Source organism: Octopus sinensis, linkage group LG2, assembly GCF_006345805.1.
Source record: "Octopus sinensis linkage group LG2, ASM634580v1, whole genome shotgun sequence".
NCBI lineage: Eukaryota > Metazoa > Mollusca > Cephalopoda > Octopoda > Octopodidae > Octopus > Octopus sinensis.
The window spans coordinates 86467439-86494128 of record NC_042998.1 but is presented as its reverse complement, the minus strand read 5'-3'; the positions used below and the strand labels follow the sequence as shown (position 1 = coordinate 86494128).

The following is a 26690-nucleotide window of genomic DNA, read 5'->3' as shown; positions in this document are numbered from 1 at the left end:
AGAAAGCAAAGATGGTAAGATACGACCAAAGAATGAAGGGTTACCAGTAGAATTGGATATTCAGAGTAGATCAGAAGAGATTCTATAAAGAAATAAACGGAGAGTGTACAGATGAAAAGTTGATACCAGATAACATTAAAATCAAAGGTTTTGGAGTGACATTTGGAGCAAAGGCAAGGAGCAGTCCAAAACAGGCAGAACTAGTCATTTCAGTTAGGGAAGTGAAGGAAATTAGCAAAAAATGGGCAACTAGAAGGCCCCAGTACCAGATGAAGTTCAAGGCTACTGGATCAAAAGATTTAGTGAATGTCAGGCACAAATAGCTGCCAACCAAATAACACCAGATTGGTAGACAATGGGTAGGACAGTGCTGGACTTGAAATCCGATATCCTGCTTGCCACTTAAGTGGACATTATTGACTAGAATAGTCGCAGAGTGAATGTATGGACATCTGGAAAGAAATGGAGTCCTGCCACATGAGCAGAAGGGTTGTAAGCGTAAGTGCAGAGGTACCAAGGATCAATGCCTGGTAGACAAAACTGTACTTGGAGACTGCAAGAGGAGGAAAACTAACTTTGCCATGTAATGGATCGATTATCATAAGGTGTATGATATGATCCCACATTCTTGGATTATGGAATGTATGAACCTATTTGGTACTGCATTGAATGTCGAGTGACTGCTCAGAAAAAGTATGGTGAAATGGAGGACAGAATTGACAGCATATGGAAGAAGTTTAGAGACAATAGAAATCAGGAGAGGCATTTTCCAAGGCGACTACCTGTCCCCACTGATCTTTGTATGTGCATTATACCACTAACACTGCTTCCGAGGAAAGTAAAGACTGGGTATGTACTGAAGAGCCACCAACAAAGTCAACCACTTGTTATTCATGGATGACCTCAAACTTTATGGTAAAGATGAATCCCGAGTCAATTCCCTCGTTGAAACGGTGTACACTTTCAGTGCTGATATCAGAATGGAGTTCGGAATTAAAAAGTGTGATGTGTTAGTCTTGAAGAGAGGCAAAATCAAATGTATGGATGGGCTACCGATATTGTCAGGGGTGGGTTTTGAAGCAGATAGAAGAGACGGGCTATAAGAACTTGGGGATATTGGAAATGGATAAATTGATGGAGAAAGAAATGACAGAAAAATTTAAGGTGGAGTACTTGCACAGACTGAAACTGATTCTTAAGTCAAAATTAAATGGATGGAGTAAGATTGGAGCGATCAACACTCCTTAGAGTTTCACTCCTTAGATATGGAGCAGGGATAATCACATGGACAATAGAAGAACTAAACAGCTTAGACAGAAAGACAAAGAAATTGCTGACTAGATATAGAATACGCCACCTAAAAAGTGACACATTGTATGTACCAAGAAAAAGAGGGGGAAGAGGACTGATTGGATACAAACACAGCATTAGAGCAGAAGAAAACAACATATAGTGGTATGTAAAAAATGCCACAGAACCACCATTATTGGAAGTAAGAAGGTCAAGCTTGTGTAGGATGGAAAATTGCAAAGATAAAGCACTGTACAAGCACTTGAGAATGAATGAAACTGAAAATAGGTGGATAAAGAAAAGAATGCATGGACAATTTCATATGGATGTTGAAGATAAGACAGAGAAAAAAGACGGCTGTGGATGACTATAAGTGATTTAAAATTGGAAACGGAGGCTCTAATCTGTGCTGCCCAAGAACAAGCACTAAAAACGAGTTACATCAAATACAGAAATAGACAACAGAAAGTGATAAGTGCAGAGTTTATAGGCAAAATGGTGAAACCATATGGCATATTACCAGTCAATGTACATCACTAGCCCAGAACGAATATAAGAGACATGACAATATAGCAAGGATTGTCCATTGGACACTTTACATGTATGGACTTGACAAAGCAAAAAAGTGGTATGAACATAAACCAGAAGACATCATAAAAATTATAATGCAAAGATCCTAGGTGGGATTTTATGATTCAATGTGACCATAAGATAGAGAATAGGAACCAAAAATAGTATTTATTGAGAAAGAAAGCAAACGATGCTGGATCAAAGATATAGCATGTCCAGCTGACAAGGAAGACAGAAAAGTCAATAAATATAACAGACTAGTTTGGGAGGTTAAGCAGTAGTAGTAGCAATAATTGGGAGGTAGTAGTAGCAATAATTGTCAGAGCCCTGGGAACAGTGAGTAAAAATCTTGAGAAGTACATAAAACAAATAGGGGCTGCAAAAAGGGTAGAGCACTTGCAGAAAACAGCACTGCTTGGAACCACTTGACTACTCCGGATAGTGCTCAAAAAATAAAGGGTAGTGAACAACTGGCACTGAAGTACATCTTCAGTGTTAGAAGCTGTGCAAAAACAATAAATAATAATATTAATAATTATTATTTCAAATTTTTGCCATGAACGCAGCTTGAAGGAGGTGGGGATGAGTCAATTACATCGACCCCCACCCCACCCCCATGTTCAACTGGTACTTATTTTATCAACCTCTGAAGGATGAAAGGCAAAGTTGACCGCAGTGGAATTTGAACTTAGGACATAGCGATGGGTGAAATACCGCTAAGCATTTAATCCAGATTGCTATGGATTCTACTAGCTTGCTGCCTTAATAATAATAATAATAATAATAATAATAATTACTATTATTATTAATGGTTTCAAATTTTGGCACAAGGCCAGCAAAGTAGGAGGAGGGGTCAAGTTGGTTTCATCAACCTCAGTACTCAGTCAGTACTTATTTTACTAACCTTAAAAGGATGAAAGGCAAACATGACCTTGGCAGATTTTGAAAATAATAACAACAACAACACAAGCAGCAGCAGTAGCAACAACAACAACAACAGCAACAACAAGACGAAGAAGAAGAGCACTCAGAGAGTGTAAACCTCTGCCAAGGCAGCACTATCCTCTCAATGATTAGCCAGAGATGATTTTTAAAATGAAAATGTCTGAAATAAACTTGACTACTCTCACAAACAACAATACAAAAAAATGAACTCTCAAAAATTAAGTAAAATACAGGAAAAATAATCTAGAATTCTTGCCCAGAAGCAGATCGATTCCAAAATGCAATGAGTTTGTGCCAGTCACAAAGCCAAACCTCCCTGAAAATTTCATCCAAATCTATCCAGTGGTTCTTCAGAATTGCTAACCTTGGACAAACAAACAAACATGACTGAAAACAATACTTCTGTCTTCATTAAGGTGGAGATAATAATAATAATAATAATAATAATAATAATAATAATAATAGGCCCCACCTGCAAGGTCATGTGCTGTTAATCTTGATATGAGATCACCATGTCATACACATATGGTTGTGATGCATGTGCCTGGTGTACCCTTATCAGACAGGTAGTCATGATGGGTATACAGGGCTTTGTATACTTTACCCCAGTGTCACTTTGATGGCATGCACTACTCTCTCACTCAATGATAATGATAATAATAGTAATAATCCTTTCTTTTATGGACATAAGGCCTGAAATTTGGGGGAGAGGGTTAACTGATTACATCAACCTCAGTATTCAACTGGTATTTGATTTATCGACCCTGAAAGGATGAAAGTTAAGTCAATCTTAGCAGGTGGTCAGATATAGTGCGTCCATCCTCAAATGGACTAAGGAGGAAATATCAACACCAGATAGGACAAGAAAGATGATGACACTGCATGGGGTTCTACACCATAAAGCAAGCATAAATAGACTGTATATGAAAAGAAAGAGAGGTGGCAGAGGACTAATTAGTATAGACCATGGTATAAAGAGAGAAAAGAGAACACTTGCTGAGTATTTGATAAATACTGATGAAGACCTGCTGCAATATGCCGCGAAACATATGGTGTAAATGTAGATGAAATGATGGGCAAGGAAGAGTTTAACCAAAGAGTTGACAAGAAGAGAAAATACGACGTTCTTGAAATACATGGACAGTATGAAAGAAATACACAAGACTTAAGGATAATACAGCATTGTGGGCATGGCTTGAGCAAGGTGATTTGAAGCACACCACCAAAAACCTGATCATTGCTGCACAAGACCAGGTTCCCGCTACCAATTCAGTGAAGTATAACATCTATAAAACTTCTGACACCCAGAAATGCAAACTCTGTGGAATGAGTGTGGAAAACATGACCCACTTGGTAAGTGGATGTGAGAGCCTTGCACAAAAAGAATACAAGTGCCACCATGATAAAGTGTGGGTGAAGTAACAGAGAACTAATATGAGCATGTATTAAGTAAAGTTATGCAGAAGGATGGAAAATTAACAATACTCTGGGACTATGATTTTCAGACAGACTGCCTCGTCCAACCTGTGCTAGCAAGGAAAACAGACGTTAAACGATGATGATGATGATTGTGTAATTGAACACCGTCGGTCAGATAACTGATGTAGCCATACCAAATGACATGAATGTTATGAGTAAAGAGGTTGAAAAAAATCACCAAGTACTCCGAACTGAAAGTGGAAATGGCAAGACTGTATGGAATGCAAGATGATAATGTAAAAGTGATACCAGTGGTGATCGGAGCATTGGGCTCAATCCAAATGAAACTTCAAGACTTCTTAGGGCAACTGGAAATCCCATGCAAGATTGATATCTTGCAAAAAGCAGCCTTATTGGGAACAGTGCACATCTTAACGAAAGTATTATCTGTTTGAGGTCCTTGTTGTGACTTGGCAGATGACTAAAGACTCCAGTGCATTTATACCTACACTGTATTATGAAGGAATAATAATAATAATAATAATAATAATAATAATAATAATAATAATAATAATAATAATACTACTACTACTACTACTAATAATAATAATAATAATAATAATAATAATAATAATAATAATAATAATGTGCAAGACCAAGGTTTGGTCATGAACTGAAGGGTCAATCCTGAAGTGGACAGAGGAGAAGCTAAAGGAGATGGACAGGAAGTCAAGAAAGCTCCCAACAATGCACGGAGCCTGTCATCCACATGCAGACATTGATTGCCTATACATGAAGAGAGCAAATATGGAAGACTGCATGCATATCGAACTTGAGAGCTTAATGAAATACCTAGCCCAAAGTAAGAAAACCTTGCTAGTGACAGTTAGGAATGTGGGAGCATTGAGAGCAGAGAAAAACAGGGTAAACAAAGGAAGGTGTACAAACAGGGAATAAAGAATTACACAAGAAGGGACTACACAATCAATTCCTTGTAGCCACAACAGAAGTTGCTGGACAAAATAGGTGGGATTGGCTGATGAAAGGAACCCCAAAAAAAGAGACTGTGAGCACTATACTGGCAGCACAAGACCAAACATTGGCCATGAACTGGAGGGTCAACTTTTGGAATGAGAATATGTTTCCGATGTGCTGCATCTGCAATAGGGTGGATGAAACCATTGCCCATATCATGAACAAATGTCCTAGACTTGCCCTGGAAACCACTACAAGTTGTGGCAACATGACCAGGTAGTGAGAGTGCAACATTGGAAACCGTGCAAAAAGTGGGAGCTAGAGAGAGGCAGGATGTGAATATGAGCATAAACTGCAGAGAGTGGCAGAGTTAGAGACTAGCAAAATCCTCTGTGATTTCCCAATCCAAACAGATCAGGTGCTAGAGCATAACAGACTGGACTTAATGGTGGTGGACAAAGTGCACCACATATGCTGTATAGTTGATGTTGCATGTCCTTTTGACCCATGAATAGTCAAGAAGGAAAGTGAAAGAAAGATACAACTCTCTTAAGTATGAAATAGGCTGCCTATGGAAAATGAAGAAGGTGAAGACAGTGCCAATTATTGTTGGGTCCTTGGGAACAGTATCAGAAGGTATCAAGAGGAATATAAAGGAAATTGGAATAAAGTGCCCAGTAGAACTGTTACAAAAAGTTTGCTACCTTGACATAGCCAGAATAACCAGGAAAGTATTAGATAGCTGAAAAAAACAAATAGCATGGTATTGTAGCAGGTAGTAAGCCCGCTACACATGCAAGACTCCAGAATCTCCAACAAAACCAGTAATAAAGAGAAAATTATAATAATAATAATAATAAAAACAATAATAATCCTTTTCACTATAGGCACAAGGCCTGAAATTTGTGGGGAAGTGAATTAATCTATTACATTGACCCTAGTACTTAACCGGTACTTATTTTATTGATCCCAAGAAGATGAAAGGTAAAATCGACCTCATCAAAATTTGAATTCAGAATGTCAAGAGCCAGAAGAAATGCCACTAAGGATATAATAATGGTATTGATGATAATGACAGGGAAATGATTTTCATGATGGTAAATTCTTCATTAGTATAGATTTACAAGGTTTTATTGGAAAGGTGCAGTTCAGTTAATCAATCCCCTTAGACGTTTTGTATTTTATCACTTCAAATATATATGTTGGAATCAATTTGACTTTACAACCCTACTCAACAAATTTAGACTTTGTGAAAGTGTATGAATAACAATAAGAAGTTTATTATAAATAACATTCGCATAAGGGATATATTTCCTTACCTGTTGCTGTTCCAACTCCCACAACAGTATTCTGATCTGATACTTCAACTTTTAGTATGATACGCTCAAATGTTTCTCTGTCTAGTTTTTCCTTTAGAGTAATATTTCCCGTATTGTGATCAATCTCAAAATATGGCTGAAATGGATTGCATGATTATGATTAGCATTTTCTTTTGGTTTCTATGAATATGATGCCAGGATTTTTTTTAACTCCGAAATAATTATGGGTGAAGTTGGTAGACAAGAACTGAAAGAAGCTTGTCGTGCGTGTGTATATGTGTTTGTGTGTGTGCATGTGTGTGTATGTGTGTGTGTGTGTATGTGTGTGTGTGTGTGTGTGTGTGTGTGTGTGTGTGTTGTGTGTGTGCATGTCTGTGCATGTGTTTGTGTGTGTCCAATGGTCTTGACATTTCATGACATGTAAATGAACATATTTTCCAATCTTCCATGGAAACATGCCTGACTATTGGAAAATATTGCCTTGCTTGGATTAGATGACAGATAGCAATGAAAAGGGCATCCAGCTATCTACCTCAAAAAATTTAATCTGGTTCATGCAGAAACTGGAAAATGGACATTAAACCAAATAACTGAGTCAATAATACCTAATCTGAGAAGGAATTAAATTCCAGATTGTTTACTAACTTCTGTTAAGGCTTTTAAACACAACACTACAAAATTTAGCCTCTTGAAAAAAAAAACACTGGTCAAACGGATTTTTAGTCACTTAACATGATAGAAACAGTTGCTAAATTTCCCTCAAATCACATCCAACCATGTCAAGTGAAAAAATTTTGGATAATGTATTCCAGAATGTGATGTGTCAGAAAAAATAAGTGTGATTGTCACAGTTGGAATACTTTTGGTCATAGTTCTACATAAAAAATAAACTAGGACTAAATAACAAGAACAACAACTAACACCTTTTACCTTCACAGTCAAGTGATTAATATTAGAATTGTCATTGGGCTGTAAAATACACTCCAACTATGCAAGTGTTTTGAATTTGAAAAATATAAAAATTAGTGAGAAGTAGGCCATAAAAACTTTGTTAAACATTCTGAAAAACAAGTTCTATTTCAAGCAAAAAAATCCAAAAATGTCTTACCACGATAGTATTTTTATTGACTTCTCTTCCTTTTCCATTTATTTCAATTGTCTCTTGTGAAATATTGAAAATCAGCTTACTATTCAAGTCCTTGTCTGTAGCTTTTATTGAAGTAATATAAGAATTAATGGTTATGTTTTCATAAAGTTCTATATTTGTTTTACCCAGTATCAGTTCTGGTGTTTCATCATTAACGTCTTCTACAATGACATTTACTTCAGTAGTGGCTGTTTTAGATGGAGTTCCTCCGTCAGTGGCAAGAACGGTGAGATTGTAAAAGGATTTATCTTCACGGTTCAATTTACTGCTGAGAAAAATACTTCCATCCTCTGAATTTATGCGAAAGACACTGGTTTGTGTTTTTAGACGGAAGTTCACCCGATTGAATGGACTTGTCTTATCATCATCTTTTGCAGTAACGTTTAAAAGCCAACTATCTGCAAGGAATATAATTAGAGAATATAAGAAAACAATTTTTACATGTTTCATTTACTAGATGTTACAATGGACTGATATTGTAAACCTTCTTTTCACAGAGTTAACAATTTGTACCTTGTTACTGACATTATACTGTCTCCATGGCTAAGACAGATAACACTTGCTTATCCAGTCTACCGGGATGTTAATAGATATTATATGCAGCAGTACCTATTGATGAATGTTTTACTTACAACTAAATAACTGGCTTCTAGCAAAGCCACAAATATAATTAGAAGAAACAATCAAATTAAACCAATTCCTTTATTTTATCAATCTAAGAAGGATGAAAGGCAAGTCTGGAATTATTTGACCTCAGATTAATTAAACATCACAAAGCTTTTATTTGACACCCTGCCAGTTTTTTAACTTCACTACCTTTCTGTATATAATTGATGAGTGTTTCATTTACTTAAAAGTATAAAAGTCAAACCCTTCCATGAGCATAGCTTGGAAACAACTGATTAATAGAAGTATACACCTAACTCTGCTTTCAATACTTTCATGAAATAAGGGAATATTGATTAACTGAATTCTTAAATATGATATATTAACTTGATTTCTATTTGAATCAGCTGTAATGTATAATTATATATCACAGTTGATTCAAATAGAAATCAAGTCAATATATTGGGTTGGCAACTAAGTTCCCGCTGGTTTTTTAAATTTTGGAATTTATTTTGTTTTTAAAATTTGGAATCTATTTTCTTCGAGAATTCTATTTTTGAATCATTTTGGAATCTTTTTTTTTTTTTTCTATTTGAATGTAGTTAATTTTTGCTTATTTTTCAGATCATTAAAATGGAATGTCAAGTTAAGAAAAATGCGCATTTTCAACACCTCCTTCTTTTTGCTTTTAATCAAGGTTCTAAGGACGCAAAAGCTGCTCGCAACATTTGTGCTGTGTATGGAGAGGGTGCCATAGCTGAAAGAACCACTCGTGATTGGTATGCCAAGTTCAAAAATGGAAACCTTGACCTCAAAGACACACCTCATTCTGGCGGTCCAGTTGAGTTCAAAGAGCAATTAAACCAACTTTTGCATGAAAATTCTCGTCAAACAACAAGGGAACTGGTAGAGAAAATGAAATGCTCCCACACTGCTATAGCGAAGCACCTTCACTCAATGGGAAAAGTTCAGAAGTATGGAGCATGGGTTCTGCATGCTTGAAGTGACAACAACAAAAATCAACGAGCCACAATCTCCACTGGTTTGCTTGCTCATCACCGCTCAATTCATAGACACAAGCAACAATTTCTTTACTGAATCGTTACTGGTGACGAAAAATTGTGCCTGTACATCAATATGAAGCAGCATAAGGAATGGCTTAGCCCTGGTAAACAAGTGACACCGCACATGAAACAAGATCTTCATTCGCGTAAAACGATGTTGTGTATATGGTGGGACTAGGAAGGGATTATCCATTATGAATTGCTTGAATGGAACCAAACAGTCAACGCGGAACTCTATGTTCAACAGATGGAATGACTCAACACAGTTGTTCAAGAGAAAAGACCTAATCGGAAGCATGGAGTTCTTCTACTGCACGAGAACACCTGCCCTCATAACACCAATATGACCAAGGAAGCTATTCAAACGCAAGGCTAGGAAGTGCTGCCACACCCGCCATACTCTCTTGGTTTGGCACCAATGGATTTCCACCCCTATCGATCTCTTTGAAATGCTATGCGTGGAGTTTCATTCAATATTGATGCAGAATTGAGAGCTTGGTTGGATCAATTTTTCGAGTCGAAATCTGGTGATTTCTACCAACGAGGTATTGAAAATCTTGTTGAACTTTGGGAAGAAGGTGTAAACAATAAGGGTGAATATATTATTGATTAATTAGTTGTTAATTTTTATGAAACCTTTTAAAAAATTTAAATTTAAAAAAGCGGCGGGAACTTAGTTGCCAACCTAATACAAATTAAGTTCTGATGTTAAGCCTTAGGTTGTTTTTCAGGAATGCTACAGAAAGTATTATATATCTATAAATAGAATGTCTTTCAAATAAAGAATTTATTTGTATACTAAATTTGAATGAAAAATTATCATGGAATTTTTTGGGTCCAGATGTCAATGCCATACATAGAGCCAAAAGAGCAATTACCCCAAACCCCTTGATAGAGAAACCTCTTTCCAGGCCTCTTAGTGGGTAATCACAATAAGATTGGATGGAGTTGGCATAATGTTAGCAAAGAAATAAATAAAGTAGAGATAGTCAGATAATGTTAAAGAATAATTAAGCTTAGACTGGACATAATGAAAAATAACCACAATAGATCTCGCCAAACACACACCACAAATAGAGCTGGGAGATGAACAGAAGGATAACTTCCATCCATCCATCCATCCACCCACCCCACTACCACCCATCCATTCATCCATACATACATACATACATAGATATATATTTTTGGCCTTCTAGCTTAAATTGTCTTACTTAAATCTTCATCTACTGCTGCCCACCTCTCTGTTACACTCTCATTTTTCTATCACTAATCTTTCAGTACTCCTCATCCTCTTCCCACTCCTCCTCTCTGCTAGTCATTGTATTATCACTCTGCTTCTGCCATCATACTCTTGCTTCTTTTACCCACTCATCCTGGTTCTTCTGTTATCACTTTTTCTCCTATCAGCCTTGGTCACATTGCCTAGAACGAATGGTGATACAGTAGAGTAGCAAGGATGCAAAGTATCTTGAAGAGGCACAAGACAAACTCACTACTGCTGGTGTCACAATATTATGCACCCAGAAAATTCAGTGAAATGGGTGGTAAACAAGTAGAGACAATAAACAGTTGAGAAGACAACTTCTCTAATGTTGATGCCATGAAAAAATGCACCAACTACACTTTGTAAAGCACTTGGTGTTAGAAAAGGCATCCATCCACAAAGACTATGTCAAACATAGAACACTTGAGTGAAATGTAGAGGATAATAATTCTGGATTAGAAGTGACAGGAATCAGGACAACCTGGATGACAATCAGAGAATTTGAATTTTAAATTTCATGGAGATAAAATTCAGTGTTTGTATAATTAATGGTACATACTTCCCAGTCAGATTATACATAAACTACAAATGTGCAGAATTAATTATCTAGTGGTACAGATTTTATATTTTTCTTGTGTGTCAATCAAAGTACTGCACTAAGATTAACATATCTAACTTCAATTACAATCACCATGACGTTATCATCAACATAAGACGACATAACAGTCTACTTCAAGCAGAATATCTCACTAAAATACCCATTTTCAGTTGTAATAAGTTCAGAAACAATGCATATAGAAATGGTAATCATTTACTACTCTAACACATTCGTTTTGTAATTGGAACAGTGTCACAAGCTTCCTGAATTAGTGAATCAAATCAAATTTCATCACAACAAAGATATATTAAGAATTGTTCCATGTGCCTATTTCATACAGAATGATGTTCAAAATAAATTGAAGGAAGGTTTCAGTAGTAACCCAATGACTTACTCAGGGTTACAGATTGTTATTAATACTTTCTTACATAAAGAAATTAAAAATATTATGACTTTATATTTAAAATTCAAAAGGGCAATGAATTAGCAGAAACAATAGATTGTCAAACAGAATTCTAATAAGGATATGGGCACACTGTTAAGATTTCCAGACTGAGTTCAAAACCTTATAGCCAAATGGCTACATGGTTAAGAAGCTGATTTGTAATCACATAATTCCAAATTCATTTAAGCTGATTCTCTTACTAACTGTGTTAGTATTTGTTTCCATTATTTTAATAACCTAATATATGTTAGAAGCTTCTGTAGTTACTTCTTCCCAAAGCATCTCCTTTGTCCCTGTACCAGTTGATAACTATATAGCTATGCCAGTTACTGGGTATGACACCTCCCTTTATAACCTGGTTGATTGTATAAGTGACTAGCTTGAGCCATACTTCACCAGGCAGGGTCTCTATATGGTGTACATGAGAACTATGGATGCAAAAATGTGTTCTGGATTCACAGGCAGGTTGGCAGTGAATAAAATCTTTGTATGTAGCCTGCATACAAGAGTGGTTAGTAGTCATAACAATAACAAAATAAATTCTTTTCAATGCTTGAAAGCCTCTATTACCTAGGAAACTTGATCAGCAGTGGAGAAGAATGCTCCGAAAATACAGTACCCAAAATGAGAACAGAGTAGAAAATTTTCAAGGAACTATTATCTCTTTTGGCAACAAGAGGATTCTCTCTTCTAGCAAGGAGAAGATTGCATGCTGCTTGTTTATGAAGTAAATTATTGCATGGTAGAAAGATATGGGCAATTAACACAGAAGATGTGCAAAGATTGATAGAAAATATAGCGAGCATGCTCCACTGTATGTGTAATGTTAGTATGCATGGTACAGTTGAGTTGAGATATAAACTAGATATAAAAAGAATATCTTGTAGTGTGAAAGAATGACAACTGTGTTGGTACAGACATGCATATGGAGGATAACAGATGATCTTTTTATGAAGAAGATGATGACAAAGGAAAGTAAGAAAGGGTGAGATGCAATTAATGATATTCAAAAGGATCTATCCAATCCAAATATGTACAATAATGTGAGTGTGTGTTGTGTATGCTGATGCAAACTAGATGTATCAAGTTGCATCCTGTTATTTCAAAAGTTAAATGAGCTGTTTGATGAAAAGAGATCAAATAACTAAATTGAAAATAAGGCAGTGCCCCAGTCTGACTGCAATTTATTTACAGAAACTAGTAAAAGAATAACAGATGAAAATTGTGCAGAAGTCCATCATAATGGGGTAGTAGACTTAATGTCACCTGGATTAAGCTCTTGGGTATCCTTAGCAGAGTCCTTTCTGTTGAAAGCATTCAGCAACCTTTTAAAAGGTCTGCCATGCTACTTTTCCTTAATTAATAAAAGACATCACTAAAAGTTCTATAAAATAGACCATGCAATAAACTAGTATCACTCCTGCTCACTATATTCCTCCTTTCCAGAAGGAAACACCATTTAAAAATTAATAGTGTAAAAATTAAAAACAATGAAAATATAATTAATAAATATAAACAAACCTTCAGTTAAATTTTCTTTTATTGATATATTATAAGAACTTTCTTGGAACTGAGGCCCATTGTCATTTACATCCTACAGAACAGTTTACAGGTAAAAAACACAGTTAGAAAAGTAAGCAAAGATTTGTTAAGAGGAAGAAAAGCATTCAGCAATAACAATATCTTACATTATGAAAACAACAAACATACCATTGGCACATTTTATACCTTGACTGTGCAACAGTTTCAATCTTCATGTCAATGCATCAGATATAAATTATCTAGGAGCATTTCTTTAAAGGAATATTATACTAGGAATGACATAATATGAAAATATATAATTTTGTGTATATAACATAATTTTGTTGTGCACCTGTCTTTGAAATGACATGTTTTAAAATATATTCACAGCTCAATTGCCGTATATATTATACAGAAAACAACCTGATAGCACTATAATATTCATTATGATCTATTATATACAAGATCATAGCACTGGAAAAAGTACCATGTGATATCTGTACCAGCCCTTTACATTCTTAGTTTAAATCCTATTGAAGTTAACTTTGCCTATTATTCTGAGATGAATAAAATAAAGTACCACTCAAATACTGGCATCAACGTAATCAATTAACCCCATTCCTCAAAAATTGCTGGCCTTGTATCTCAGATTAAAAACAACAATATTAATATGCAATACAAGTCCTAAGAAATATATATAAAGTTTTATAATTACAAGTTTTATAGTTATATTGGGCTGAGAATCCACCAAGGGAAGGTGTGCCAGAATAAAGTAATTCAACAACGAGGGTTGATAAACCATAAGACGTGTGGCCAGAACGCCCCGGAAAATAACCATAGCGAGGTTCATTCTACAGTTGAATTGGAACAGTCAAAAAGACTGATAGGCATGAAGATGACAACGGTTAAGTGGCTGAAAGCAAATGATGCGGCGAGTTATAAAAAATTTGACAACGAGGTAGCAAGAATGACCACCAAATTCAAAGGCGACGACAAACAAAAGCTCGAAAACCTGGCTAATACAATCTACCAGGAAGGAGAGAAAAGATTTGGACTGGAAACAACAGGGAAGGTAGAATCAACAGCAAAGAGCGGACCATCGAGGAGAGAAAGACGGATCGCAAAGATTTGAGAAGAGAAGAAAAAACTCAGAACCAGATGGAGGGATGCAAAGGAGGAGGAAAGGGAAGGGCTAAAGCAGCTATATGAAGAGATAAAAAAAAAGCAAACAAAGAAGGAGGAGCAGAAGAAAGGAGAGAGAAAAAAAACTATTGTAGCTTTGTGAACAATCCCTATCAATATGCGAAACATCTATTTACTGAAAGTAAAAGCGGAAAATTGGATTGCACAAAAGAAGAGCTCAAACAACATCTGAAAGAGACATACAGCGACTCTGACAGAAATGAAGTACTCCCAGAAATGCACGGACTGAAGAAACCACCTGAACAAAGAGTACCATTTGATTTGAGTGACATCAAACGGAAAGAAATGGATGAGTTCATAAGGAAAGCAAGAGCAAAAAGTGCACCAGGTAACGATGGAGTGAGCTACAAGGTATACAAATATTGCCCAAAATTACGATTACAGCTGTTTGCACTGATAAGAGAAATGTGGAAGAAGAAAGATGTAGCAGAGCAATGGTGTATAGCCGAAGGTATCTATCTACCTAAAGAAAAAGAGGTAAAAACACTAGGCCAATTTAGACCAATTTCACTACTAAATACAGACGGGAAAATCATGTTCGGAATAATTGCTAGACGAATCATAAGATTCATACAGCATAACGGATACGTTAATGAAGTGATTCAAAAAGCAGGAATCCCCAGAATCCCTGGGTGCATAGAACATGCATTTTCCATCTGGGAAGCCATCACCTGTGCAAAACAAATGAAGAAAAACCTATATATTGTTTGGCTAGATCTTGCCAATGCTTATGGATCTGTTCCGCACGCAATAATAAAAACAGCGATGGACTTCTTTCAGATTCCAAAAGATGTTCAACGAATGCTCATGTCGTACTACGACAACCTGAGGATGAGATTTACAGCAGGAAAGTTCACAACGGAGTGGCAACAGCTTGAAATAGGTATTGCAGCCGGATGCACGATATCAGTCATCTTATTCGTGCTAGTCATAGAAATGCTACTCAGATCTACAAACTGTGAGAAAGCTGTTACAAAGACACCATTAAGGGCTTTTATGGACGACGTAACTATATTATCGGAAAGTAGAGAAGCAGCAGAGGGAACGTTAGAGCAGTTGGACGAACTGATAGGATGGGCAAGGATGAAATTCAAAGCCAAAAAATCTCGAAGCATGGCTTTCGTGAAAGGAAGGCAAGAAGAAGTGAAATTCAGGATAGGAAGGGAAGACATACCAAAGGTGAAAGAACAACCAGTAAAGAGTCTCGGCAGATGGTATAGAGACTTATTAAATGATAAGAAGCAAGGGAAAGAAACACACGAGTTAGTAGAACAAGGATTAAAGGCAATTGACAGAACAACGCTGCCAGGAAAATTCAAATGTTGGATACTGCAATTTGGGCTGTACCCAAGAATAATGTGGCCATTGCAAATGTACGAAATAGCCTCGAGTAGAGTAGAAGGGATGGAGCAAAGATGCAGTGTGTTTATCAGAAAATGGCTTGGTCTGCCGAAACCACTGAATACAACTGCACTATATGGAAAACCCGTGCTGCAACTACCAATAACATCAATCGCCGAAGAATATAAGGCAGGGAAGGCAAGGACAGTAATGATGCTAAGGTATTCAAAAGATCAGAGCATCCGGGAAAACCCTCCAAAGGTACGAACAGGGAGGAAATGGAAGGCTGAAGAGGCAGTAAACAGGGCGATCGGAAAACTAAAGTACGCAGATATAGTCGGAGCGATGCAAGAGCTAGAACCGGCCTAGGGTCGCAAAATTTCAGGCCATTTTGTAAGAGCAGTGTAAAAGAGATGAAAGAGGCAGTGGTATACGAAGTGAGAAAGGAGGAAGAAGAAAGGCAAAATGTACATTTGGTGCAATGCAGTCAACAGGGACAGTGCCTGAGATGGGAGGAATATGTGATCAACCGCAGAATATTATGGAAGGAACTTTGGGTTTGGGAACAAGCAAGAACATCCTTCCTGATCAAGTCTACCTTCGACGTTCAACCCTCACCGGCGAACTTAGTCCGGTGGAACATAAACAAAACCGATGAGTGTCGATGCAGAGAGAAAGCGACGGTTAGACATGTTCTGTCAAGTTGCAGACTAGCACTTGAAAGATATACATGGCGGCATAATCAAGTCCTTGGTGTCATAAGCGCAGCACTCAAGGAGAAGATCGAGAGGTACAATAGGGGAGAGTACCCAAAAGTAGAAAAGCACAGGAAAGTATACTTCCACAAGGAGAGAAAAGGTTATAAAACCAGGCCTACAAGTAAAGTATACGAGATAGACGAAAGATGGAAGGGATACTGGGAGGTGGCCACGGACTTGGAAAGACAAGTAGTATTTCCACTAATAAAAACAACAAAAGGACCGGATTTAGTTCTATGGAACAGAGACCGGAGAATGGGAATTTTACTAGAACTGACAGTACCTTGGGAAGAGAACATCGGCAATGCAGAGGAATGAAAGGAGAAGAGGTATGAAAAGCTAATCGAAGAATGCAGAGAACAGGGATGGAATGTCGAATATTATCACCTGGCAGTGGGGGCTAGAGGCTTCATTGAAAAGAAAATGACAATGCTTTACAAAAGAAGATTTGTTTTTTCTAGCCCCGAGCTGTGTAAACTAATAAGGAGAGTACAGGAGGCGGTCGAAAAAGCCAGCTTCTATATATGGCTGAAGCGGGAAGACCGAAAATGGCTTGAAAGTCATAAACATGCCGACGGGAAATAACATCATTAGGTGAGACAAGCTGACTGAATCAGCTGACTGACAGGTGATGGTCGTTTAGAAAAAGCGCGGGCTAAAACTACGCGCCTTCACTAGTCAGTTAAGGTGAGACAGTGTCACGTGACAACTTGCTGGGGTTGCCTGCTGGAGCCTATGCGGCAGATATTTAAAGGGAGAAATTTGACAAGACAGTCAGTCACCGGCTGACACTCGCTGACAATACATCGAAGAGGCCAGGGAACAGAAGAAAGAAGACATGCACCCAACGCCAGAGCTGAAGACACCTCCGAAAGGGGGGACCCCACCACGTCAAAACGGTAGAGGAGTAGTAACTGGATCCTATAAAGGAGCTGTTGTGGTAGCAGACCATGAAACACGGTTGTAATTCCCCAAGTGCAAGTCTTTAGTTTCCTGATTATCCAAAGATCTGATGTACTATTAACAAATACACAATTTAAGTAAATAGGCCGACAATAAACTATTAATCATAAAATCTTAAATAAATGAAACTCATTTGTAGAAAAATTAATTCTTGAGTTCTATCTATTTGTTAAGTGATTTAATCTGAGATAGTGGATTGTAACCAAAGCAAGTCCATCATTACAAAGTCATTGTAACCAGTAATAACACTCTCCCATTCTTTTTACTATGACTTTTGTTAACCACTTCCTTTATTATGCTATATTTTTTCTTTAAATGATTTTCAAATTTTTATGTTTTGAACATCAGAGATTTAGAATCTACCAAAAAAAAGCATTTTATAAAAAAAAATTTTCAGTTAATTTTTTTTTAACAGAAATTCTTTGAGGTTAAGGGATTTACAGTCACAATACATTTTTTGGTGAATAAATATATTTTATCTGTATTTCAAATATATTTATAATTATATTTCCATTCCTAATACATTAAAATTGAAATAACAGCATCTTCAATTTTCAGAAAGTAAAATAACTGTTACTTTCAAATACAAACAAAAACTATGTATATATTTTCAATGCAAATGAAATATATTGACACACATTCAATATATTGTTGGTGTAAATAACCAAACAGTTATCTGTTTCTGATTAAGAAAAAATTTGTTTCTTATAGATTTTGAATCTCTCATGTTCAAAGCTTAAAAAGTTTGAAAATGGTATTCATTTTTTCCAAAAATATAGCATAACATAAAAGTTGGAGGTAAGTTTTAAAAATTCAATTGTAAAATAAATGAGAATACTAAAAATGAACCCAACCCTGCCCAAAAATTAAGTAAAAATAATCAGAAAAATTATCCAGAATCCTTGTCCAGTACTGGATCAATCTCAAAATCTAATCAGTTCATTCTAGTCACAAGGTAAAACATCCCTGAAAGTTTCATCCAAATTTATCCAGCGGTTCTTAAGATATTTTGTCCACAGACAAACTAACATGACTAAAAACAATACCTCCACTTTCGCTAAGGCACAGGTAATAAGTACCAAACACTCACACACTGTCACATTCACTGTTACTTTATCATTATTTCATAATAACAGTAGTTTCTAATTTAGGCACAAGGCCAGAAGTTTTAAGTGAAGGAAGCTAGTTGGTACCAAAGTATTGATTGGTACTTTATTTGATTAATCTGAAAGGATAAACAGCAAAGTTGATTTGGTAAGATTTGAACACAGAAAATAAAGAGCTAGAAGATACATCACATAGCATAATTGTTTTTCAGTCCTCTAACAATTCAACCAGTTCACTGCTTTATTATTTTGTAATATTAATATATATTCTCAAGCTTCAAAGTTTTGATTATACATCTACAACTTGGTTATTTAGATACAATAAATATCTAATAGAATATTTTTTAAATTACACAATACTAATATGTGTGTATGTATGTACATGTTTGTATATATGTGTATAACATCATCATCATCTAACATCCATTTTCCATGACGATGGTGATGATGATGATGATATATATGCACACACATACGTGTACATACACATACATACACCCACATTATTAATATGCTATAACATATAAATATACATTTATGCATGTTTGTCTGCATATACATGCATGCATGCATGTATATAAATCATTCTACTGGGGAATTTCAATGCCAGGGTTGGAACAGACTGGTAAACATGGAACTCTCTAAGACATTTTGGAGTAGGAAAAATGAATAGCAATGGTTTCATGCAGCTGGAGCTCTGTGATGAACATGGACTTCACATCGCAAGCACTCATTATGCACAAAGTTGATCACACAACAACGTGGATGCATCCAATGTCTAAAGTTTGGTACTTGCTGGATTATGTCATCATCCACAAGTGTGACATCTATAACAGTTGTAATGTCAAGTCCTTTCATGTATCGAAATGCTGGACAGACCACAGTCTGGTGCAAGCAAAGTTCCAGATGATGATTAGAGTGAAAAAGAAGAGGGTCCGTCAGCATTCTTCGGTGTCTGAATGTCCACAAGATATATGATGTTGTGTTGAGGAAAGAGCTTCAGATTCACTTGTCCAGCATTGAAAATAGAAAATACTGCAGTGCTGCTAAAACACTGAGATATACTACTGCCAGACACAGAGACTGGTTTGATGAAAATGATGCTGAAGTGCCATGTCCACAATGTATTGCTACACAGAGGACCGTCCTCTGTGCAGCAAAATCTAGCACTTGCCCACTTCAGCAGTGTAAAATCACTACTGCAGCAATCTCTCAGGAAGATGCAGAAAATTTAGTAGGAGGATCTTGCTAGTGATGTTCAGGCTGATGCAAATGACAGTAAGAAGCTTTACCCTCTTATGAAGCAAGTTTATGGGCCTTAGAGCTCTACATCAGCTCCTTTGCTTTCTAAGGAGTCTTCCACTCTATTTACTAAATCAACAGAAATCACCAGTCACGGGATCAAACACTTCTCTGAACTCCTAAACCATGAGTCAGTTGTGGATGAAACGGTGATTGATACTATGCAACAAAGACCTATCATTGGCTCCTTAAATTCCACGCCCTCAATAGTTGAAGTAATGACATCAATAAGTAAATTGAATCTTGATAGGGCACCTGACAAGGGTGGAATTTGTGCTGAGGTCTTGCGATTTGGTGGTGATTACATCATACAGTCCCTTCATGAACTTATTAGTGCAGTCTGGAGGGATGGTACAATATCTAAGGACTGTAAGGATGCAATTATTCTTCCTCTCTATAAAGGAAAAGGAGCCAGAACAATGTGAGGTAACTACAGAGGTATTGCTCTACTATCAGTTGCTGGCAATTTTCTGGCAAATATTCTTCTTACCCGCATGAATGAGTGTCTCATAAATTATGTCCTATCTGAATCTCAATGTGGCTTCCGATCTTGTAGAAGGACAATGGATATGATTTTTACAGCAAGACAGATGCAGAAGTGCTATGAGCAGAATATGGATCTTGTCCAGGTATTCATTGATTTATCAAAGGCCTTTGATACTGTAAATAGGGCCTTTCTATGGAAAATACTTGGCAAACTTAGATGTCTGGATCACTTTGTATCTATAATTAAATCATTTCATTATGGAATGGAGGCTTGGGTCAATGTTGGAGGTGGCATGGCAGGACCCTTTCCAATAAAGAATGGTGTCAAGCAGGGTGAAATCCTTGCCCCAACTCTCTTTTCTTTGTATTTTGCTGCTGCTTTTACTCATGCTCTTGCTAAGGTTAGCTCTCTGGGAATATATGTCAGATATCAATCTTCTGCCACCTCTTTAATCTGTGTCAATTTTCTGCCAATTCAAAAGTTTCCGAGTATCTTATTCGTGACCTCCTTTATGCAGATGACTGTGACTTAGTCACTCATATAGTGAATGGCATACAAATACTTATGAATTGTATTTCTGCTTCTTGCAAGGCATTTGGACTCAGCATTAGCCTGGACAAGACTGTTGTTATGTGCCAGCATGTACCATGAAATCCATATGTGGAACCAGCTATCTTGATTGAAGGAACAATTTTGGAAGAAGTAGACAAGTTTGTCTACCTGGGCAGCACACTCAACCATTCTTGCTTCTTGGATGATGAAATATCTTTCAAGCTGCAGAGAGCAACTGACTCCTTCTGGTCTCTTAAGTCTTGTTTCTGGTCCCAGCATGGCATCACAAAGCAAACAAAAATTGCTGTGTACCGTTAATGTGTACTGATATTGATCCTTTACTCATTTGAGACATGGACCCTTTACAAACGTCATGTAAGAGTCTTTGAATGCTTTCATCAGAGATGTCTCAGACACATTCTGAATGTTAGCTGGATCATAAAAACTCCAGACACACAGGTCCTGAGGACAGCTGATATCTTGAGTATTGAGGCAATGGTGCACAGGCACCAGTTATGTTGGACTAGATACCTTATTAGAATGAAGAATAGCAGGATCCCTAAGCAGATGCTAAATGGGAAACTTATGAATGAACAGAGGCTGCGATTTAAGGACTGTATCAAATCCTCATAAAAGGCCTGTGATATGCAAGAGACTGACTGGGAGAACGATGCCTGTCATTGCCACAGATGGAGGAAGCAGGTTGAGGAAGGGATCAACACTTTTGAGAGAGAACGTATTCTGGATGAAGAAATTAAGTGTGCTGCTCAAAAGTGCACTACTGGTGTAGTGAATGGGGAAGGCTTGGTCTGCAATATTTGCAGTCATGTATGTTTGACAAGAGCAGGGCTCATTAGCCATTAACGGAGCCACAAATGCAAAATATAAGTTAGTCCTAGAGCACACAATGTTCCTGAAGGTCAGCAATGGTCTTCCTCGGTCATCATCATGTATGTATGCATTTATGGATGTCATTATTTAGTCTATTTCAAGATTTCTTGCCAATAGAGAAAGAACCAGTTTCTAACCTAGATCCAAGGTTCCTTCATTGGAATTTCAGCATCAACAACAAGGTATTTTTGTTTGTATGTATGTATGTATGTATGTATGTATGTATGTATGTAAGTGCAGATTTGTATGTTTTATGTATGTATCCTCAAACATATAGTTACATATCTAGACATGCTCATATATATTTAAATGATAAACTTCTGGTAAGTTTTACAGATATTTACAGTTCTAGTCATGGATTCGATCTGTAGTCTTCAAATTAGCTTTCTCCTTTCTGGTTTTGAGAAGCCTAATTTCTCAAGATTGGTATTTAGGCAGTGTGTTACATATCCCAGGGTCCCAATAATTACAGGTATAAACCTGAACTTGTAATCTGGATAGAGTAAATGCAGATTTCTCAATAGTTTAGCATACATGTTTTCTTTTTCACTGATCTTCAGCTTTATGTTAAAAACTGCTGGGCAGCTAATTTCCACAGCTGTGCACAGTTTCTCTTCTCTATCCCAAATCATTATCTCAGGTCTGTTGTGCATGCATTTTATTGAGGTCTACACTAGTACATTCCAACAGTATTCCTTTTCATTATGAGTGGCTATGGTTTCTACCATACTGTGGGTTCTCATTTCTTTGTCCTCGGAATTATCTTTCCAACAGATTTCATTATAGAGTGCCCTAGCTAAAACCTCATGTTTCATCAGTAAATAATATGGTGATGACATTTTTGGACAACTGCTTATGATGTCGGTGATATCTTCAGTGCGGACTCCACAAAGTCTGCATCAGTTGTCACATTTTATGGCTTTTTCTGCATCTCTATCCCATTTGTGCATCAAGTACTTGGTTGATATTTCCTGTTCCTGGATTGCAAACACATACCCTTCAAAGTGGGAGGTAGTAATCTGGCTATTATCCATGATAAACTGCTTGATGATCGATGTTACTATCATCATGGAGTTTTCTACAAACATATCCATGCATAGTCTTCTGCTCATTCTTTCATATGGTGATATGATGTGGTAGGGTCATATTCAAGGTTGCCAGACAAAGAGTGTTGCTAAAGGAGCTTCCTTCCAAATCTTATGATGTTATCAGCCTCATGTATGCAAAATTGGTCAAGGGATGCACTTCGACGTTTGGTGGTCAAAAGATGTTACCAAAGGGATATGATGTGACATTCAAAGGCATTTTGGATCAATGTTAAGTCTCTGCTGCCTTGTTTACATTTTAAGTAGAGGTGGGGGTCTATGACACTGTTTATATAGAAATTATGTGTGCTAGTTAGTATTTTTCAGGTTTTCACAATGGCTCAAATCTCATCAAGCATCCAATCAAGCAGCCCAAATGTTGCAAACATATTGTGGCTACTGCTTTATTGAATGCAGAGAGTTCTGAGGTTCAAATCTTCTTTATTCAACTGTAATGTTCTTTAGTGACACACATTTTGTTACAGGTGCCATTCTAAGATATATTTTCATCCATCCCTAGATACCTGTAACGTTCCTCGTCAGATACAGGGGAAACACTCAAATCATTGATGGAGATGTTAGTGGTTTATAGCTTCTCCCCTTTTAACAACCATATAACATTTATCCTGACCAAACTCCAACTTTACATCCTTTGAGAATGTTATAACTAGATCAAGGCTCTTTTTCATCTCGTGCATATTCTTTGCATAAGGCTTTAAGTTATCCACAAAGAAACAGTGTGTAATTTTGGTATTTCTATTTCCTTGTGAACCAATGAGATATCCTTCAGACTTCCTTAACATGAATGACAATGTATGTATGTATGTATAGCAAGAAAGTAAATGATAGAAAGTAGCACCCAGCACATTTGTTTGGAATCACATATACTTCATAATAGTTTGACTCATTTCCACATGAGTTTCATGGATAGGGGGATACATTCTCTCAACAATAAGAGGTAGAGTGGTGGGTTTGAAAGAAATTCAAGATGGCTTCTACATGTTTAGATTATTATTAGTCAGCTAGTATCACATGTTATTAATGCTATCAAATTGACACCAGTTATTTTTTTTTTAATTTTTAGTTCCATGTGTTTGGATATGATGTTGGCAAGCTGCTAGTGTCACTTTGATAATGGGCTGTGGGATGGTACATTCAGTGACATCAGTTCTGTGAATTGGGTATTGCATGTTGCGGAGTAAGATGTTAGCGCAAGTCCTGTCATCATTCAGTGGAGTTCGAACACATTAGCAGTAGTTCTACATTAATGTTGTGACCAATATAGTAGGCAGTAGTCTATACAGGTGGCAGGGCTTAAATATCCTGCCCTTGTGTGTATAGGTCAGCAAAACCTAGATAGGTATTTGTATTCTAAGTGGCCGGCAACTTCAAATTCATTAGCTGGGCATACAATAAGAGAGTTAATTCTTATAGATGGATACTATGGGTTGCTGGAGCATGTATAGTTTCTCATAGAGTTGGTAATTGCAAACTCCAGGTGTATAGGAAGAGATACAGTCAAAAATACTTCATTCGATATTGAGGAGGTTATTTTGATGGTCACAGAATCTCCAGATGAAGCCAGACAGGGATAGTTTTCTCTATCCCTGCACTTGAAGGATTTCATGTGCTGTGTATAATCCTCTTAAAGTCGTGTCCATACAGTGTCTTGTGATACCACTGGATAGTGTAAGGGGGACTTTATAGAGAGACAGGATCCTTCAAGTGGGCAACTGGTAGGATTTTGAAAGTTACAGGTAGGAGTGTAGGTAGAAGGCTATATAGATATGTGTCTCTTCCTACTGTGGCATACAATGTTTGGGTGATATTAATCTAAACATGTGCAGCTGACCTTCATGCTATTTCTGATGCTAATTAATAAGCATTTACCAAGAAATAATAAATATTATAAACTCTTCAACCTAACATAATGTCTTTTATTTCATTCACAAATTAATCATGCAAAAAAAAGAACTTCCCTCCATATAGAAGTTAACAAATATAACATGATTTATGTTTCTACAGGTTAGCAGAAAGGATAATTTTGCATTATAACCAAAGCTACAGATCTGTAGTTGAACAGAAGGCATTTTGTTTGAAATTATAACAATACTCAGTTAACATGGATACAATAACTGGCATGAAGATGGTACATAAAAACGATCCTTTTCTTGCCCACTAAGTAAAAGAAAATCTCTTATAAAACAAATTAATGATGACAATTTGGACCAGCATACTAATGAACAGACTTGATTGATCTTAAAGATCAGAATATAAATTTTAGCAAATGATAGAAAATAATGCCATGTATTTTATGCTTGAGAAGTTAGAAAGGTAACTAAAGATTGATTCCTCAACAAATTCTGAAACTTAAGGCTAAATAAAAAATACTCTTTTATATGTTACAAAACTATTCACTTGTCTTATCTATGGCAAAAGATATCATGAGATACAATATTGGATTTCTTTTTAAAATAACTTCTTTGATTTTTAAGATATCACTCCAAACTAATCTATATGTCATTCCAAGGTTGTCAACAGCTACACAAATTTAGCTCCACTTTGAACAAGAATAAAGTACACGATTCAATCTTGATTTAATATAATTAACGACTTTACCCTCTTAATTCAATATTTTTACAATGTCAAAATGTTAGAAATATTAGATTTTTAGTACTCACCAATACAGTGATATTAACAACGGCAGTATCTTCCTTGACTGGTATACCATTATCTTCAGCTTTGACTACTAACTGGATGACATTATCAGTCAGGCTTTCATAATCTATATTTGATGGAGTAATAATTCCATTTTGTGCATTTATGGAAAAACTGTTTGAAGGGCCTTGACTAGCATTTACTATTGAATATTTTACTTGAGAATTACCTGAATTCTCTTTATCAGCATCAGTTGCCTATAGTGAAAGAGAAATCAACAAGAAATTACTCTTCAAACCAACCACTTTTACAAAAATAATACATAATAATTACAAAAGAGAATTCCCAAAAACCCATCTGCCTCATGATTTACAGCCACTTTAGAAAAGAAAAAAGAAATAATATATATGTGAGAAAGTGTGTGTATGTCTGTGTACACATACACACATATATAGAAAACCACCTTTTGAGCATTGGGCCTCATGGAGAAATGTGGCTCAAGCTGATGTTGCAGAGCTAGCAACTGTGCTGACGGTCTTATATCTAGACATAGTGCTGATGTTCTTATATGTAGACATGGTGAATTTATAGTCACAATAAATAGGGGTATGGAAGAGTATCTGACATTAATTAATTTATCACCAGCAGCAATAACTTAACTGTCAATTCCCAAAGGAGATGTAGAATACTTGCTGCAATGGATCTTTTGATTGTGATAAGGATAAAGATGAATCACCATTACACTTTCTTCACCCCCATCGATATTTTCTTCTGCCACTCTAAATTATAGTCGGCTTTAGCTATTTTCTCCTAAAGTTCATTCTGCTACAATAATAGCAATAAGCTATGTAATTCTTTTATTCTCTAGTTCTGATGAAAAATTTGATAAAAAATTATAATGGAGTATCCTGTATGTTGAAAACCTACATGGTCTTATGCTTCCAAGGAAAGCAGTTTATTTCAAGTTGATGTAATGCTTGCATTGATCAATTAAATGCATTAATACCGGGACATCCTTGTTACTTATTTGTTGTGTGTGTGTGTGTGTGTGTGTGTTTGTGTGTGTGTGTGTGTGTTAGCTCACAAGGAATGAAGCCAGTATGATCTGATGGATGTGTAATGTCAGTGTGCATACTCAACAGAGTGTACGTACCTTGAGACAAAAGTTGGACATAAGAAGC

At 36.5% G+C, this 26690-nt stretch overlaps 1 protein-coding gene across 1 annotated transcript in view; it reads right to left on the bottom strand.

Annotated features, from left to right (window-relative positions):
- The window catches only part of LOC115225134 (protocadherin Fat 4), a 549120-nt gene that overhangs the window by 69864 nt on the left and 452566 nt on the right, over positions 1-26690 (bottom strand). Inside the window, exons 27-30 of the mRNA XM_036500736.1 lie at positions 25533-25766; positions 13164-13236; positions 7627-8063; positions 6519-6654 (exon numbers count right to left, since the gene is read on the bottom strand). Coding sequence (XP_036356629.1) covers positions 6519-6654; positions 7627-8063; positions 13164-13236; positions 25533-25766 — 880 coding nt within the window. The remainder of the gene's footprint in view (positions 1-6518; positions 6655-7626; positions 8064-13163; positions 13237-25532; positions 25767-26690) is intronic.